The 18990-nt window shown below is 48.0% G+C and overlaps 1 protein-coding gene across 2 annotated transcripts; it reads right to left on the bottom strand.

Annotated features, from left to right (window-relative positions):
* Positions 1 to 2644: 2644 nt before the first annotated feature.
* Positions 2645 to 17875, bottom strand: SMARCD1 (SWI/SNF related, matrix associated, actin dependent regulator of chromatin, subfamily d, member 1). 2 transcript variants are annotated; one of them, XM_025402612.1, is made up of 13 exons: positions 17535 to 17875; positions 16728 to 16915; positions 16415 to 16457; positions 16199 to 16321; positions 15592 to 15714; positions 14436 to 14552; positions 13061 to 13162; positions 12643 to 12804; positions 12455 to 12552; positions 8775 to 8910; positions 6381 to 6503; positions 4549 to 4650; positions 2645 to 4418 (listed from the first exon to the last, which is right to left on the bottom strand). In XM_025402612.1, the coding sequence occupies exons 1-13, from the start codon at positions 17709 to 17711 to the stop codon at positions 4365 to 4367; spliced, it is 1548 nt and encodes a 515-aa protein (XP_025258397.1). In that variant the 5' UTR covers positions 17712 to 17875; the 3' UTR covers positions 2645 to 4364. The 2 variants fall into 2 exon arrangements, with proteins under 2 accessions (XP_025258397.1, XP_025258398.1); XM_025402613.1 differs by lacking the exon at positions 6381 to 6503 and having other exon boundaries at positions 2707 to 4418.
* Between the last annotated feature and the right edge of the window lie 1115 nt (positions 17876 to 18990).

Below are 18990 nucleotides of genomic sequence, written 5' to 3'. Positions count from 1 at the left end.
GACTCCGTCTCAAAAAAAAAAAAAGAGGTAAGGGCCTGTTTTGAGGACAGCTCAGCTCAAAAAAGGATGAGGCCCCAGGAGCCTCAAAAAACAAGGTTGTCTTGGTCACTCACAGAGGTCATCTTGGGGACTCATCCATGGGCCTCTCACCTCAGATGATCCCTACCCAAAAATGTGTTCTAGGGAAAGTGGGAAAGGTCAAAGTTAGAGGGCTCTGAGAATTGCGGCACACAATTTTGTTGTAGACTGTGGGCTTAAGAGGACAGGAAAGAATAGGAGGCAGGCAGGCAGAATGCACACTGTCCTTGAGAGGCTTTGAGCCTCCTTCAACTCCTCCTCTCAGGGGTTTCCAAGGTACTGCCCCAGGGGCTTCCTCAGGTGAATGGCTAGTCTGCAGAGGCCAGAAAAGGGGAAGGGAGGCAGGACCCGGGGCAGCTGTGTCTGTGGGGCTTTGTGGTCTCAGATGCTGTCACTGGGGGTAAGTTTGGTATATGTTTTTTGGGGAAGGGCGAGATGGAAGGAACATAGTCAGCAGTTCAGGGCTCTGTATCGCCCACAGCCATCTGTTTGTCTAAGACGAGGGAAGCTCTGGTTTCCAGGCTGATCTGGAGAGTGGAGCAAGAGGCTCCTAACACTGTGCACCTTGGCCTAGAGGGCAGACACCACCGTGTGCTCATGTGCTGTCCTCCTGGCTTGGCAGACATTTAGGTGGGTGTTGCCATCCCCCTGGGCTGCTGCTGGCCAGCAACTGGTAACAAGCACTGGGCTAGAGGGAAGTCTGGGCACAACTTGTGGGTAGGGGTAAGCAGGCAGGAGGTCAAGACTGGGAAGAAATGGCTTTCTAAGTTCCAGGGACTGCCCAGGAAAAACCAACCATATTCTCCTTCCATGGCCAGTGAGTTCCCATAGGGAAACGGACATGAAATCAGTAGTTGGCTGTTTTTCTTTGCACAATGTTATACCTAATACGGAGACAGCCTCCCACAGACCACTCCTTTATTGCACTGGCACTGAGATGAAGGCTCCAGTGCCAGGCTGCCAGCTGGGAGCACTGATTACGGGTGATGGAAGAGAAAGGATGCTTCTGTCCCTGGCACAAATGATGAGAGCCCCAAAGAATGGATGTTTATGCATAAAATAACCCCCTTGTTTTTGCCTAAATGCTTCCCTCTCTCATTTTGCCCCTACAATCATTTTAGGTAGTGTAGAGACTAAGAATGTGCTCATTTACATGGGAATAAAGAGGGTGCAGAGATTCAGAACTGGCTCATCACAGGAAGTTATCTGTATCACTAGAGCTCTTTTCCCAAGAGCAAACTGTAGATTATTTGGTTGAAATTAATAATGGTTCATCAGCCATTCATTACACATGTAATTAGCCTGGGTAAAAACAGATGCCATTTCAATGTCCTTGACATCAATTTTCTCCACTCCTAGTTATCGGCCCAACCACTCCTCTCTGCTTTCCCTTCTCAAGTCTGATAAACCCCAAGTTCCGGAGAAGGAACAGTGGTTGGATTTTTTGGTGGGTTTGATTACATATATTGAACAGGCAATGCTAGAATGTTCCCATCCAAAGATGCAAAGGATAATTTTTAAACTACAACTTTGGAAAGTGGTTGCACTCTGATCCTATATTCCAAACCCCATTCTTGCATAATGACAAAGGAAAAAGTCATGAGCCCCCAAGTGGGAAGCAGGTAGAACTGCAGGTGAGTTTCAAGTGATTGCTAATGAGAATCTCTCCTGCGCTGTCTTCCAAACTCTGCCAAGGAGGGGCTAGTTGTCTACAGTATGAGGATGACAACACAGAACTTCCATGGTGCTCTTAAGAACTGAACTCTTACCCGGGCGCGGTGGCTTACGCCTGTAATCCCAGCACTTTGGGAGGCCGAGGCAGGCGGATCACCTGAGGTTGGGAGTTTTGAGACCAGTCTGATCAACATGGAGAAACCCCATCTCTACTAAAAATACAAAATTAGCCGGGCATGGTGGTGCGTGCCTGTAATCCCAGCTACTTGGGAAGCTGAGGCAGAAGAATCACTTGAACCTGGGAGGCGGAGGTTGTAGTGAGCCAAGAACGCGCCATTGCACTCCAGCCTGGGCAACAAGAGCAAAACTCCGTCTCAAAACACAAAACTGAACTCTTACTTGAACCATGAAAGTGGAACCTTAAACATTAGAGTAGCAGGCACAAAAAGCAAAAATGTCTTTGGTTGTCCAGTTCCTGCCCACATCTAGACAGAAGCCCTGGGGGAAGAAGTGAAACTCCTCCAAAGGCTTAGGTTTGTCAAACGTAAGGGGATCATGGGCATCTATGGCTCACTCCAGCCAACAGGTGCTCTGGGGAGCTCAGATGGACAAGGAGGAAGATGACTGCCACTGACCTGTTAGTACCTGCGTAACAAGGAAAGTCGGGAAAGGGCTCCTAAGATCCAGTGGTGAAACCCAATGATCCCAACCAGCAACTAGCCTGCTTGGACCACTGGGGCAGACACCAATCTCTTAAGGTAAGACCCTGAGGTCCACAAAAGTAGAAATCTCATTTTCCACTTTATCTCCCGTGTCTAGCATCACAACTAGCACACAGCAGGTGCTCAATAAATACTTGTCAAATAAAATGAACAAACACTACGAGCATGGCTAATGGTATTGAAGGAAGAAGAGCTCAGGGAAGAGCTCTCTCACAGTAGGTAAGAGGACCCATCCTTCAGAAGATTCTTTTATTAAAACTGGGTAACATCAATAAGGGGACAGTACAAAAAAAATTTTGGTCCATGAAAAAAACATAATTCAGTTAATAAAAACAGTTATCAACAGGGACACTATGGAAGTACTGAGCTTCCTTCTCATGGTTCCAGCCAGGAGGCGGGCCAGGGCTCAGCTGCCCCAAGGTTGTCCAGTGTCAACCTTTCAAGGGAGGGAAAATGGCAGGAAGGGGAAGATGGGGAGAAAACTCTGCTGTCCCCAGTGTAGAACAGGCAGGGATTTGAGGGTGGGGGTGTGCTCGCAGGAGCCTGAGGAGGGGGTGGGGAAGCAGGGGCTTTGTCAGTTCTGTGGGTTTAGAGCCCATGCTGAACGGAATTCCCCCTCTGTGCCCAGCTGTCTCCCACCCTTGCTGTGTTGAGTCTGCGAGCCTGGGATATGCTAACTCGGGGGTAATACAACCTGGAAGAATGTGAGGCTCTCCTGGAAAGATGCAAAAACCATCTCAGTTCCAAGGGGCCAAGATCACAAGGTCCTGCTGCTACCTGAGGGGTCTGAAGCTTTGAGGGCAGGGGCTGGGGAGTCACAATCCTGTGAGGCAGGGAGAGGGAAGAGTCACAAACCCAACTCAGCGCTATTCTCCAGCCCTAGGCGCTTTCACTCCTCAGTGCCCTAGAAGTCACCAGTAGGTGTCAACTGGGCAGACAAGGGACAGGAAGACAGGGATGGCCCAGGGCTTTTTACCCGTTTGGTTTTAGGCCTGTTTCTCCATTAAGGGATGGGGAGGCAGGGTGGAGTGAATGAATCACATCTCCAAACAGCAGCAGGAAGGAACAGCCTCTGCTGGCAATGACAGTTCCCCAGATGAGATCCCTGGGGCTCTGAAAGGGAAAGGCAAGATTTCCCCACCCAAATGCCCGGGGTTAGGGCAGATCTGAGGGAATTACAAAGGGCAGCCACAGGGAGTGTCTGGGAGAGAGCAACAGTTAAAGAACAAACTCCAATACTGATGTGGACCCCCACTAAGGAGTGAGAGAAGCACTGAGAGAGCAGGCCAATCCAGAGGGCTGGGGACTGACCTGGGGCTCAGTGGAGCCCAAGAACCAGGGTTTCTTTAGTGCTATGGGGCAACAAGTGAAGGGAGAGTTTGTTCCAAACCTGTGGAGGGAAGGAAGGAAATTGGATTCTGTTATCAGGAGAGCCAAGATCAACTAGCTTATAGAGTGCCCCCAGGCCTGAGTCTTGGAGAAGGAGCTAAAGCTCCCAACTCCTGGGTCTCTGAAGGGCAGGATCAGTGTAGCTGGTCCCCTTGAAGACCACCTGGCCTTAGGCCCAATCCATTCCAAGCACTCATTACCACTAAAGGTTCTCTCTCTAACACTATCTAGAGGTCCTATGTAGACCAGGGGAGGGTAGAGGCACATGGGAACTTTGTGGGTCAAAGGGAAGCTGGGGGTGGGAAGGGATGGGGTGAAAGAAGAGGGTAACAGGTGTCTTATGAGACAGAAATGTGAGACCCTCTTCATTCTGGTGTTGTCCTTGAACCAACAGCATCCCCTGGAACGCCCCAAGCAAGACCAAGGCAGGTGCTATGAGGCAGGCAGCACAGGGCCCAAATCGAGAATTGGTGCAGCCGAATCAGGGCTGTGGGAGACGCCCTATGTATTCCGGATTCCCAGGGCTTGCTCTAATTCTTGTCGTCTCTGCTGCACCTAAGGAGAAAATAGTGACGGGAGTAGAAGATGAGACAAACCAGAAGTTTGTGTCTAACACCACTGACCCCTATCAGGGGTGAAAACCCTGTGCCTTTTATCAATTTCCCCATGCACCCCATGTACTTACCTTGGAGTAGAAGTATCGGCACACAGCCTCCTGAGCCCAGGGCTGGAAGTAGAACTCAGCTCGGCGCTCCTCCTCTGGGTTACCCACCACATCAGTCATTGTCTGAGGGAGATGCAGGGAGAGGGAAGAGAGAGGAGACAAGGCTTGTTTCCTTCCTTCACACCCATTATTGTGTAAATTGTATCCTCCCCCAAAATGTTGAAGTCTAACCCCCTAGTACCTGTGAATGACCTTATTTGGAAATAGGGTCTCTGCAGATGATCAAGTTAAGGTGAGGTCACTAGGGTACCCCCTAATATGACTGGTAGGTTCCCTTATAAAGAGGGGAAATTTGGACACGGAGACAGACACGTACAGAAGGAAGATGACGTTAAGTCACACAGAGACCACCACCTACAAGCCAAGGAACACCTGCGGTACCAGAAGCTGAGAGATGCACAGAACAGACTCTCCCTCCCAGCTCACGGAAGGAAGCAGCACTGCCCACACTGATTTTGGACTTCCAGCCTCCACAACTGTGAGACAAACCTGTTGTTTAAAACTGCCCAGTTTGTGGTAGTTTGTGGTAGTTTGCTACAGCAGCCTCAGCAAACTGATACAACACCCAGTCACCTCTGCAATCAACAAGTCATTGCCTTGTTCAGGGATCTTTCCTGGCATCCCTTTTCCCTTGCTCCTCTGCTCAGCCTAACTAGTCACAGTCAGCACAGGAGGGGTGAGAACTGATGGGTTCATACTCTGTGCCCATTCCTATCTACTAGGCTGAGCTTACTGTGCTCCCCTTTCTGAGAAATGTCTTCAAATCCCAAATTTTCCATGAAGCCTTCCCCAGAGATTCTAGTTTCACTGATCTCCCTTCTCTGAATTACCTTATTGATCCTGGTCAGTCTGATAATGTCTTTTTTTTTTTGAGATGGAGTCTTACTCTGTCAGCCAGGCTGGAGTGCAGTGGCGCGATCTCGGCTCACTGCAGCCTCCGTCTCCCGGGTTCAAGCGATTCTCCTGCCTCAGCCTCCTGGGTAACTGGGATTACAGGCACCTGCCACCATGTCTGGCTGATTTTTGTATTTTAGTAGAGATGGGGTTTCACTGTGTTGGCCAGGCTAGTCTCAAACTCCTGACCTCAGGTGATCTGCCCTCCTCAGCCTCCCAAAGTACTGGGATTACAGGCGTAAGCCACCACGCCTGGCCTGATAATGTCTTATATGGTTTACTACTTTGTATCACACTAGCCTAGTTTCTCTTTTTTTTTTGAGACGGAGTCTCGCTCTGTCACCCAGGCTGGAGTGCAGTGGCACGATCTTGGCTCACTGCAACCTCTGCTTCCTGGGTTCAAGTGATTCTCCTGCCTCAGCCTCCCAAGTAGCTGGGATTACAGATGCACACCACTACGCCCGGCTAAATTTTTGTATTTTTAGTGGAGACAGAGTTTCACCATGTTGGCCAGGCTCGTCTCAAACTCCTGACTTCAAGCGTTCTGTCGGCCTCAGCCTCCCAAAGTGCTGGGATTACAGGTGTGAGCCACCGTGCCCGGCTATACTAGCCTAGTTTCTTCAGACAGAACGTAGGCTGCTTTGAAAGCAGAGATCAGGTCTTCCACTCTGTATCCCTGACAAGATGAAGCACAGTGACAGACAAAGTAAGTACTAAATCAACACGTGATGGGTCTGCCCCCATTTCCCTGCTTAATTGCAAAATGGACCCTGGAACATGCTAAAGAAAAATCTGGCCCCTTACTCCTTCCTCTGGGTCTTCTACCAGCTGCTACATAAATAAAGCAGGTGTGTGCCTCACTGACCTAAGTCCCTTCAGACCTCTCCTAGGTTCTTTACCTTGAGGTCCCTGCACTGGGACTGAAGCCAGTCATTGATGAAACCCTGAGGGTCTCTGGCAAAGCTCAGCATGAACTCCCGCTGAGTCTTCAGCTGGTTGATGGTTTCTATTGTCTCATGGATCTGAAAGGAAGAACGAAGCCCATACCATTTTCAAACTAGAAAAATGAGAAGTTAAATGGCAGGTGGTGCCTGACAACTCCACATGCCACTCCCAACCTAGTCACAGTGCTGCCCACAGCTGGTACCATCATATAAAGTTCCAACTGCTCCGACCCTTGGCATTCTTTCAGCAGGTAATTTGCCCTTGTTTGTGTCTCTCTGTACACCCCATGTGAGGAAAGTTTTCCTTTTGGTCTCCTCAGTGCCCACTATGGGCAAAGCTACATGATGAATACTTACTCCACAGCCCATATGGGTCCAAAAGTGTTCTCAGGAAGAAAAGGACTGGCATATGGGGCTGTCTCATAAGCTCTCATCTCTGGGTTTTGTTCTCAACTCTTTTCTCATTCTACATACTCCTCCCAGCAATTTCTTTGACTTGTATGTCTTCCACTACCACTGACAGGATAATGAGTCCCCAGTCTGCAGCCCAGAGTCTATTTTCTATACTCCAACCAATCCAACTGCTTAAACTTGACATCTCTAAAATTAAATTCACTACCCTTTCTCCAATACCTGCTCCTCCTCCTCCCCTCTTCCCAGTCATAGTAAATACTACTATCCACCCAAGCTAGAGACCTGGGAGGCATCATAACATTTCCTTCTCATTCAGCCCTCACTCTAATCCCAACAGTGGCCAAATTCCTTCAATTGCACTTTGACACCTCTCAAATCTATCTACTTATCTCCACCCTGACTGTCGGGACTGTAAATGTAGGGCCTCAACATGTCACACATGGATTACTGCACCAGCCTCCTAACTGCGCTTCCTGCCTCCAGCCCTGCCCTCTGACAAATTATTCTCCACCTTCCTGCAATGATGATTCTACATACAAATAGCATCAGTCCCTCCACTGGTAATGATCTCTCAACACAGTCTTCAGGATGAAACATAAACCAGTCTTCCCTGAATCAAAGGTTCTTCATGACTAGGCATCTGGCTCCCTATCTAGCTTTCCTTCCCAAAACATCCCATCCCTGGCACTCTATGCTGTATCTAGCACACTAAATGGCTGGTACTTCTTTAAGACACCAGGCTCTCTCTCTCTCTCTGGATCTTTACATGCCCTATTCCCTCTTTCTGGAATGTCTTCTGCCTCCTATACCCCCAGCACCACTATCCTTTTTGCCCTTTCATTAACACCTACTTTGTCCTTCAAGATTTCATTAGGGCTGGGCGCGATGGCTCACACCTGTGATACCAGCACTTTGGGAGGCCGAAGCGGGTGGATCACCTGAGGTCAGGAGTTCAAGACAGTCTGACTAATATGGTGAAACCCCGTCTCTACTAAAAATTCAAAAATTAGCCGGGCGTGGTGGCGGGCACCTGTAGTCCCAGCTACTCAGGAGGCTGAGACAGGAGAATCACTTGAACCCAGGAGACGGAGGTTGCAGTGAGCCAAGATCACGCCATTGCACTCCAGCCTAAGTGACAGAGCAAGACTCCATCTCAAAAAAAAAAAAAAAAAAAAAAGATTTAGTTGGGGCATCAACTTTTCCAGCAAAGCCTCCCTTTTTCCTTCGTGTTCCCAAAGCACTTTTGGCTTTATTTGCAAGGACTGTGTCTAATAATAACAATCCAGATAACAATAATAGTAGCAGAAGTTACCATTTGTTGTTTTTATGTGCCAGATACAGACTCAAGTCTTTACATATACTCCCTCATTTAATTGTCATAGCAACCTGATTAAAATAGGTACTATGGGCTGGGCATGGTGGCTCACGCTTGTAATCCCAATACTTTGGGAGGCCGAGGCGGGCAGATCACTTGAGGTCAGGAGTTGGAGACCAGCCTGGCCAACATGGCGAAACCCTGTCTCTACTAAAAATACAAAAATTAGCCAGGTGTGAAGGTGGGTGCCTGTAATCCCAGCTACTTGGGAGGCTGAGGCAGGAGAATCGCTTGAACCCAGAAGTGGAGGTTGCCGTGAGGCAGGATTGCACCACTGCACTCCAGCCTGGGCGAGAGAGTGAGACTCCTGAAAAGAAAAAAGAAAAAAAAAAAAAGGTACCATGGTCTCTATTCCACAAATCAGAAACTGAGGCTCAGCGCTATTGAGAGTATCCCCACAATCAGAATTCATTTGAGTCTGGCTCAAACCAGCACCAAGCACAGTACCTGACATATACTGGGTGTTGCCATATTTTGAATGAACACTAAAAATCAAAAGGAGGCCTTGAAGCTGTGATAGGGGCTGGTGGTACCCAACCGTCCAGGGCACAGACCCCTACCTTGTTGTCTAGAGTAGCAATCTCCTGTTGGCTGGCAGTGGACAGCAGAAAAGAATTCATCTGGGTCTTCAAGGTGTCATCCACTTCAACATCAATGTCATAACAAGCTGTCTTTTTCTGATCATTCGGGTCAACACTGGACAGGAAACCAAAGGGGCCTGGTAAAGAGCTTGTCCCCTAAGACCTAATTACACAGGGTCAAAAAGATGACCCAGGATGAAGAGAAAAGGGGCTAATTGCAAAAGGGCCCAAGAACTTCTGGGTGTGACAGAAATGTTCTATACTTTATTGTGGCAGCTACATGGTGTACAGATCTGGCAAAAATCTTCAGACTACACTTTCAATTGGTATACTCTGTTATATATAAATTATACTTCAATAAAGTTATTTATTTAAAAAGTCAATGGTAAAAATTCAAGCAGTACAAAAGGTATCCTGTGAAAAGCAGTTCCTTCCTCTCCAAAGGAAATCACTGCTACAGTCTCCTATATATCTTTCTCCCTTTAAAAAAAATTTTTGGCAGCCAGGCATGGTGGCTTACGCCTGTAATCCCAGCACTTTGGGAGGCCAAGGTGGGCGATCACTTGAGGTCAGGAACATGGTGAAACCCAATTTTTACTAAAAATTAGCCAGACATGGTAGCTTATGCCTATAATCCCAGCTACTGGGGAAGCTGAGGCAGGAGAATCTCTTGAACCTGGGAAGCAGAGGTTATAGTGAGCCAAGTTCATGCCACTACACTTCAGCCTGGGTGACAGAGTGAGACGGTCTCAAAAAAAAAAAAAAAAATTTGGCGAGCCATGGTGGCTCATGCCTGTAATCCTAACACTTTGGGAGGCTGAAGTAAGAGGACTGCTTGAGCCCACAAGTTTGAGACCAGCCTATACTACACAGTAAGACCCCAGGTTCTACAAAAGATTTCAAAATAATTCCTGGGCTAGGTGGCACACGTCTGTGATCCCAGCTACTCAGGAGGCTGAGGTGGGAGGATCACTTGAGCCCAGGAGGTCGAGGATGCAGTGAGCCATGATTACACCACTGCATTCCAGCCTGGGAAACAGAGAGAGACTCTGTCTCAAAAAATAATAATAATAATAATAATAATTTTTAAAACTTTTTTGGCCAAGTGTGGTGGCTCACGCCTGTAACCCCAGCACTCTGGGAGGCCAACACGGGCAGATCACTCAAGGCCAGGAATTCAACACCAGTGTGGCCAACATGGTGAAACTCCATCTCTACTAAAAATACAAAAAGTGGCGCATGCCTGTAATGACAACTACTTGGGAGGCTGAGGCACAAGAATTGCTTGAACCTGGGAGGCAGCGGTTACAGTGAGCAAAGATCACGCCACTGCATTCCAGTCTGGCAGAGCGAGACTCTATATACGTTTAAACAAACAAAGCTTTTTTTTTTTTTTTTTTTTTTTTTTTTGAGACGGAGTCTCGCTCTGTAGCCCAGGCTGGAGTGCAGTGGCCGGATCTCAGCTCACTGCAACGTCTGCCTCCCAGGTTCAAGCGATTCTCCTTCCTCAGCCTCCCAAGTAGCTGGGACTACAGGTGCCCACCACCACACCCACCTAATTTTTGCATTTTTAGTAGAGATGGGGTTTCACCATATTGGCCAGACTGGTCTTGAACTCCTGACCTTGTGATCCGCCCGCCTTGGCCTCCCGAAGTGCTGGAATTACAGACGTGAGCCACTGCACCTGACCAAACAAACTTTTTTTCATTGTTTCAGAGACAGGATTTTGCTATGTTGCCCAGGCCGGACTCGAACTCCAGGACTCAAATATCTACCCACCTTAGCCTCTGGAGTAGCTGGGTCTACAGGAACGTGCCACTGTGCCTGGCTTTCTCCCTTTTAAACTAAAATTGACCCCAAAAATAAAGTCAAACACAAAATTAAAAGTGGTCTAACTTTAAGCATAGGAATACAGGACAGACCAACTTCTACTGACCTAATTTATAGGTCGAGGAGTTACTACTGCGTAAGTAATGGTTCAGGGTCTTATCTTTCTTCTTTTTCTCCCCCCTCCCTCTCTGTCATCTTGTAGGTTCAGGGTCAAAAGAAAAAAAAAGCCCACCAGGCGTGGTGGCTCATGCCTGTAATCCCAGCACTTTGGGAGGCTTGAGGCAGGTGGATCACAGAGTTAGGAGATCGAGACCATCCTGGCCAACATTGTGAAACGCCATCTCTACTCAAATACAAAAAATCAGCTGGGCGTACTGGCATGCTGTAATCCCAGCTACTCAGGAGGCTGAGGCAGGAGAATCGCTTGAACCCAGGAGGTGGAGGTTGCAGTGAGCTGAGATTGCACTGCACTCCAGCCTGGCGACAGAGTGAGATTCTGTCTCAAAAAAAAAAAAAAAAAAGAAAAGAAAAGAAAAGAAAAAAAAGTCCTTACTGGAATTAATATGGAATAAAGGAAGAAAGGCAAAGAGACTATATCCAACTACAGAGACATGCTTCTTTGAGAAGGAATTTTCTTCACTTCCTATCTGCCTAGAGATGCCTTGCTCTCCATCCTCTCAACAAAAAAGTGAATAGAAGTAATGGAATTGGAGGCTCAGAATAGAATGCTGTACCATCCAGAGAAAAGATGGCCACTGAGCTCTTCCATCAGTGAAGAGCTGGTAAATGTTTAACAACTGATCTTCCAAAGGAGAGCAGGAGGAAGTGCCCAGATATGTGCATTTGCTGATCTTTGGGCTTTAAATAATCTGATTTCGGCCGGGCTCAGCGGCTGACACCTGTAATCCCAGCACTTTGGGAGGCCAAGGCGGGCGGATCACCTGAGGTCAGGAGTTTGACATCAGCCTGGCAAACATCGTGAAATCCCGTCACTACTAAAAACATAAAAAAATTAGCTGGGCATGGTGGCAGGTGCCTGTAATCCCAGCTACATGGGAGGCTGAGGTAGAAGAATCGCTTGAACTCGGGAGGTGGAGGTTTCAGTGAGCTGAGATCATGACACTGCACACCAGCCTGGGCAACAAGAGCGAAACTCCATCTCAAAACAAAACAAAACAAAAGGCTGGGCACAGCGGCTCACGCCTGTAATCCCAGCACTTTGGGAGGCCAAGGCGGGCGGATCACCCGAGGTCAGGAGTTCAAGACCAGCCTGACCAACATGAAGAAACCCCATCTCTACTAAAAATACAAAATTAGCCAGGCATGGTGACACATGCCTGTAATCCCAGCTATGTGGGAGGCTGCGGCAGAAGAATCACTTGAACCCAGTAAGCAGAGGTTGCGGTGAGCCAAGATTGCGCCACTGCACTCCAGCATAGGTAACAAGAATGAAACTTCATCTCAAAAAAAAAAAAAAATTCTGATTTCAAGCTACCAACATTACATTACTGTTCATGAGAAGAGATGCACAATAACATATAAGCACATCATATCATTATATCATATTTCCACCAGATGTATACAACAGGCAAAAATAACCTCAAGAGCATAAATACAATAAAATGTAATAATGAGAAAGTAATACATTTTGAATATATGTTACCCACTTTTAGACTAATATATTTAATTATAAGTTTATGTAATTTAATTGTAAGTAACAGCTGTGTTTAACAACCTATTTGCAAAATTCCTGAAAATTTGACAACTAGCTTGTGCAAACTGGTACAAGGCAGCTCCGGCAGAGCACTGCCTCCCACACACAGGCCTACCTGATGACATGATTAATGATAATAGGTTCTGGTGGCATAAGCAAGGCATGGAGCCGCTGCGGGATCTCTGAAAACTTCATACGTTGAGACTCAAAGATCTGTGGCAAAGGAGAGAAGCACAAGGTTAGCATTTTGAGTGTAGCTAGTGTTCTAATGGATTCTAGCAAAAGAATGGGTCCATTACTTACCTGCTGCAGGTACTTGTCACAGATGACAAACTCCCGCTCATGAGGGTCCTGGAGCTTATGTGTCTTAATATATTGCCACAGTGCTTGGATGATCACTGGACGAGTCTGGGTGTGGATGCCCAAGAGCCGAGCTAGGCGGGGGTCTAATTTAAACTGGGGAGGCTGCAGGGAACCAAAGGGTATAGGGGATGAAGCTAGTTAGCTGGGTCTATATGCAGCAATACATTCAAACTATTCAACAACAATGTAGTGCTTTTTCTGGGACAGAAACGTTCTAGGAAGAACTCAGAGATGACTAAGACTCTATCTCTGTGACAAAGTGGCAAATTATTCACAACTAGACATAAACCCTTTAAAGTGAGCTCGCTGACAGGATATGGCTGTAAAAGCTGGACCCCCTCACACCACCACAGAATACCTGGTAATCCAGCATCAGTAGGACAGTACACCGTACATTCACGTCTCCCGGCCGCTTCACCTGAAAGCCATCGGTCTCCTGGGTAGTGGCGGTCCTGTGCCACTACAGAGAGGAAGATGTCAGGGGGTGCTCTCCCAGAGGAAGAGCTGGGGTGGGAGGGAAGAGCTTCTGTAATGACTGAATATTCAACTTTGATTACTGAGGCTACTGGAGAAGAGCAATAGCATGAGGCATTTTAAAAAACTGTATATGGCTCTGGGATTACTGTCTGTGTATAAGTAGATTAACCCTTTAATTCTGTTTATGGTTGCATTTAAATAAGCCTGAATGTCCAGTGATAATTCTATCCACAAAATGGATAATACACATGTGAACAGTAACAAAACATAGCTATCATTTACTGAGTACTTAACTACATGTGAGAGTATTCTAAGACATTTGCCTGGATTATCTCACTTCCCAAACATCTATACAAGATAGGCACAATTATACTTATTTTACAGGTGAGAAAACGAATGCTCAGCAGACTAGAGTAACTTGCCTAGGTCAAACAGCCAATAAGTGGCGGAGCCACCATTTGAGCTCTGGTGTGTTTGATTCTATAGTCCACATTCTTAGCCACTATACTCTACTGTTATAAAATTAAATTAATATATTTACAAGTTTCTATTGATTCTATGACTTACTTCCCTTATTAGATGGTAAAGACCTTCCCATGTCTCTTAGTAGTTGAGGTTAAGGGGCTGCAGCTACACTGGCAAAGAAAGGAGCAGGTTAAGTTCACTTGGCGTGCTGGCTGGACTGTCATTCTGGTTTTGCCTGTATCCCAAAGAATACTGTTGCTAACATGGGCTTCAAAATGGTGTGCAATCAGGCATCATAATAAAGGATTTTTGCTGAATTGGAATGTAAATGTAAATGGAGCACAGACCAAGAGGAAGTCCCAGATCTATAATGGTAACCTTGGCAAGCACTGGTACCCTATCAGTCAATCCCTCTAATTACAGCAACTGCTACCAGGAAAAAGTATGATTGGTGCATGGATAACTACATCTCACCATTATTAACAAGCAAGATGCAGAGATGGCATGGCACGTACAAGAGGCCACCAGTAGACTTTCCCTTGAAAGAGGCGGCAGTGACCAGGATAGTAACATTAAAAAGATGGGACAAGTTAGATTACAAGAGCCCTTGGTCCTAACTAAACACGCTAGTGCCATCTAGAGGTCAACGTGCAAACTGTACACCTGGAGTGGTACTGTGTACACCTAGAGTGACCACTTTATACCTCCCCCTCTCCTTAGACATTAAAACATGGCTCCCAAGTCCATCATCCTCCAATCAGAGTCAAAGCCTAGAAGGCAGAACTACTCACTTCTACCAGATGGTTGTCGGGCCCATACAGGTCTTTGTCCAGTTCAATCACCAAGGACTTAAAAAAGGAAGAGAACTTCCTCTTTTGTTTAGTGGCATCATATTTGGACAAGGCTGACTAGAGGAGAGAAAAGAAAAATCATGTTACGAAAGGCCAGAAGAAACTTCCCAAGACAAAATCCTATGAAAAAGGAACCCCAACACAATGAGAAAAAACTCAAAAAATATTTTCTGAATATCTCTTAGGAGAGATAGGCAAAGTAGGCAGCTGCAGGTATTAAACCAGTCATGGTAACAACAGAACCCTGAAGAAGCAGCCTAGAACACATACAGGGTCAGTTTTACCCACCTCATTTGCCCAAGGGAAATGAGGCAAGTTAAGCAAACCATTGCATATAACTAAGCGAGTTTGAGCAGAGAAAAGTCTGACTCTAGAGGGGAAATGAATCACAGGCAATAAGCAGCCAGAACAAAAACAGCTTTATTTGGACAGAATGACACCACCAGCAGATGGACCGGACCTATATAGAGAAGGAGGCTCTGACACTGAGCCCTGGTTCTCCTGCAAAAGTGCATTCCAATTAGCTTCCTGCGAGCAGCTAAAAATAGAGCAAGAGAATGTAAGGGAATGAGAGAAAGGTGAGCTTCCCCGAGGAGCTTCTGGGTTGGGAAGTTTGGGGGCTATCACCTGTCAGCTGATGCTCCCCAGGAAGCAACAAAGAGCCTGTCAAGAGAAATCTATCCTACTTAAACTATGGGGTGCCTCCAATGAAAGTTGAGAAGATGGAGATACCACAGGAACTCAGAGAGGAAACATGGCCTCAAATTAAGTGCAAACTCGACTAAAAACAAAACAAAACAAAAACTAAATAATCTACAGATACGGCTAAATCCAATGGCCAGCAGCACCAAGAGGAAGGTAAATCACAAATCAGATCCCAGGACAATAAGGTTCTCCATATGGTACCAGTGAGGGCCAAAGGTGTGGGGGCAAATACAAAGGACCATTGTCTTTCAGTGCAGGGAACACTGTCCCTCTCCCTACTGCTCCCAAAAGGAGCTGTGAGCACCAGTTAGGCTTCCTGCTGACCAGACAACACTGTTCATTCCCAGCAGCTCCCACCCTAGACGCCAACCACTGTGGACCTTGAACTCACATCCTCCAGGAGCCGTCCTTCTACCCGAAGCTCCCAGGAAGCCACCGTCCCTTCCCCATCCTCGGCATCTGACTTAGCCGGATTGAAAGTGTTAGAAATGAAAATTCGCAGCTTCCGTTTTTGCTGAGGAAGGCAGAAACAGGATTGATCGTGGGGCTTCAGTGGTCTAATGTTGAAGACAAGAGTCTCCCCAAACCCCAAAATTATTCCTAACAGACTGGCTTACTGTCTACCCAGTCCCTTGGGTGGGTGGATGAAGATTCCATTTAGAAGAGGAGTACTGGCCATCAGCCTAAGTACAAGTGCATACAGTGGGATGCCAGGTGGACAAAGTCATGCAAGGTGCCAGGTTCCCAAGGTAGCAGAGCAGTTACAGCAAAAACATGGACAAGGGTATATTTGTAGTGCAAGAGACATCAAGAGCCCCTCCCCCTTTGCCATTCTGTTCTTATCCTCCTAATGTAATTCTCAGTTTGTAGGCGGAAGGGAGAGATGCAATTTAAATGCCAAGGAGAGTTGTGCTGTGCCTTTGATTTCTCATCCTAAGCCTGCTGAAGGTTCCTGGGTCCTCTCCTTTGGCTCTCTGCTTAGTAACTTCCTGTGTTACCTTGATGGGACGTTTCAAGGCCTCTTGGATATCTAGTCGTTTCCTCATGATAGTCTGGTCCAGTTTCCTTTCAAAAGCCAAGAGATCCATATAGGCCTGGGATTCTGGTACCAGTTCACGAATCTTAGGAACAGAAAAATTAATTGAAATCTAGGATGATTCATCTCTATACTCAAACTCACCACACTTTCCAGAAAACAGATAGCCTGGACTCACCCTTTGAGGTAGAATTTTGTCAGCCATCTTCTTTTTCTTTGCACTGTTGGGAATAAACACTATTATCAGGTTGGGACAGAACTAGTCAGAACGTGAAAATAAGCTGTCAGCATGTCCATTTATAGTAATGTGAAGGGACTGCAAAGCTTCTCTCAAATCAAAGAACTACCACCACCACCACCACCAAGCATTCTCAATCATCCTGTAGCACCATCTGCTGACACAGCACCACCACTTCTTGGTTCAGGTAATCCCACCACCTGTGTACTCCCAGGCTCCCTCCCTCCCTCCCTCTGCCCCAGGATCATCTTACTTGTGGTTTCGATTTTGGACAGCCTGCTGCTGGACCTGCTGGATCTGCTGAGGGGCAGGTCTCTTGCGGGACTGATCCATCCCTGACTGGGCCAGGCCAGGTCGGACTGAAGGGTTCCCCCCATAGCCAGGGGGTCCCATGGAAGGTCCCTGAGGTGTCATTCGGCTGCCTGGCAACATACCTGGTCTCTACAGAGGGGAGAGGACCCAGAGATGTCATGGTTTCACCTGCTAAACCCCACCAAGAAAGAAAGCAGGGAACGCCTGAGTTCTTTGAATGAAGTAAGGTTTACGGATGGAATGGAGGACAACGAGACGAGAACCCTCTGCTCCAGCAGTGACTCCACAGAAAAATAAGAGTCCAAAAGCTAAGCGAGAGCCAGATTATACTCAAATTATCGGTCTATTTTGGATCGGACACATCGGACATCGCCAGTTCCACATTTACTCTGCTAGCTCCTATCTCTTTAGAAGCTGACCTCAATTTGTCAACTACACGTTCTGTGTTCCTTTGATCACTGGAGCTGCTCAAGCCCCTCTGCACTCCGGCCCTCGTATAGGTATCCCTGGACCCACTTCACCCACCCTGGTTCTCTACCGACTCCCCACGGAAACAATGCCCCTAGGAGCAGGTGTGGACGCCAACTGCCTCCCCCTCTCTTCCTGCGCACTGCCTCCCCCAACCCCCACCCAGAGCCCGAACCCCTCCCAAGGGAGTCCCTCCTACTTCTCCCCCCACCCCTGTCACTCCCACGTCCCCGCTCGGCCCCGCCCCCGGCCCGCGCGTCCCTCCTCCTGCCCCACTCACCGGATAGGCCGCTCCGGGCATCGGGGAGCGGTACAGCCCTTGACCCGGAGCCGGGCCCATTCGCACGGGAGGCCCCGGAGTTCCGCCCGGGCCCAGGGCAGCAGCCGCGCCCGCCCCTCCCGAGGCTCCGGCGCCGCCGCTCGGAGCCACAGACTGGAAACCCGCCCGGGCCGCCATCTTCCCGGAGCCGCCGATGCAGCTGCACAAAGAACCGGAACCGGAACTCCCCCCGCCCCCCGAGCGCCCCCCGAGCGCCCGCCTGTTCCCCCGGCCGGCTGGCCGGCACGGGAGGCTCAGGGCAGCGAGACTGTCGCCTAGAGAGGAGCGACTAGCGGAAAAGGCGTGCTGGCCACGCCCTCCCGCCTTCACGGTCCTGGAGGGAAAACCATAGAGAAGAACTCTGGGATAGAGAGGCCCCGTGAGCGGGCGCCCCCAGACCGACGGGAGGTAGACAAGGACCTGGAAAGGGGGACGGACCACAGCCTCAGCCCGTCTCAACCCCGACTCCAGCCCGCTGATGAAGAGGTGCTTGGAGTAATAGCTTCATCTTGGCGCATGGCATTAACTTCCCAAAACGCTTTGATTGCTTTTCGTTTCATTTTCTTACTGCTATAACTATCAGGGGCTGAGGAGGGAAACACAGTTTATTCCATTTTCCAAATGGGAAAGCTGAACTCACAGGTGAACGACTTGGCAAAGGTCAACCAGCAAGTTAGTCATAAAGCCGAAGCCAAGATTCCAGGTCTTCTTGCTCATAGCCCAGGACTCATTCCACAGATAAAGTGCCTCAATAACTACCTCACGTGGGAACTTCAACCTAACTTTGTCTCCGACCTAACCTGCTTCCGGATTTTTTTTTTTTTTTCCGAGATGAGGTCTGTCTTTGTCACAGTGGCACCATCTCAGCTCACTGCAACCTCCGCCTCCCAAGCTCAAGTGATCCTCCCACCTCAGCCTCCCGAGTAGCTGGGATCACAGGCATGCACCACCATGCCACGCTGTTTTGTATTTTTGGTAGAGACGGGGTTTCACCATGTTGCCCATGTTGGTTTCAAACTCCTAAGCTCAAGTGGTCTGCGCGCCTCAGCCTCCCAAAATGCTGGGATTACAGGTGTGAGCCATTGTGCCTGGCCTCAGTTTTTTTTTAATATTAAAAAATAGGGATGGGGGTTTCATTATGTTGCGTAGGCTGGTCTCGAACTCCTGGCCTCAAGTGATCCGCCCATCTCAGCCTCCCAAAGTGTTGGGATTACAGGCGTGAGCTACCGTGCCAGCCTGCTTCCAGATTTTATAATAAGTTCCAGTTTATCTTGAATTTTGACTCTGCTCTCTCTCTAAAGCATTGTTTGTGATGGGGATTCTGTTTTGGACCTTTGTTGCCTTTGACTCCTCCCTCTTTCCCTGCCCAGTGGTTCAAACTATTCCTGATACGATGGTCAGCCGTCCCATCCCAGGA

This window comes from Theropithecus gelada, chromosome 11 (assembly GCF_003255815.1).
Source record: "Theropithecus gelada isolate Dixy chromosome 11, Tgel_1.0, whole genome shotgun sequence".
NCBI lineage: Eukaryota > Metazoa > Chordata > Mammalia > Primates > Cercopithecidae > Theropithecus > Theropithecus gelada.
This window is presented reverse-complemented; position numbering and strand designations above follow the sequence as displayed.

Excerpts from the sequence above, each read along its gene's own strand:
- SMARCD1 (XM_025402612.1), bottom strand. The coding sequence starts at position 17,711 with ATGGCGGCCCGGGCGGGTTTCCAGTCTGTGGCTCCGAGCGGCGGCGCC. Across the intron at positions 12,553-12,642 it reads GTGACAAGTACCTGCAGCAG|ATCTTTGAGTCTCAACGTAT; the intron begins GTAAGTAATGGA and ends CCTTTGCCACAG. Across the intron at positions 6,504-8,774 it reads TTGCTACTCTAGACAACAAG|ATCCATGAGACAATAGAAAC; the intron begins GTAGGGGTCTGT and ends TCTTCCTTTCAG.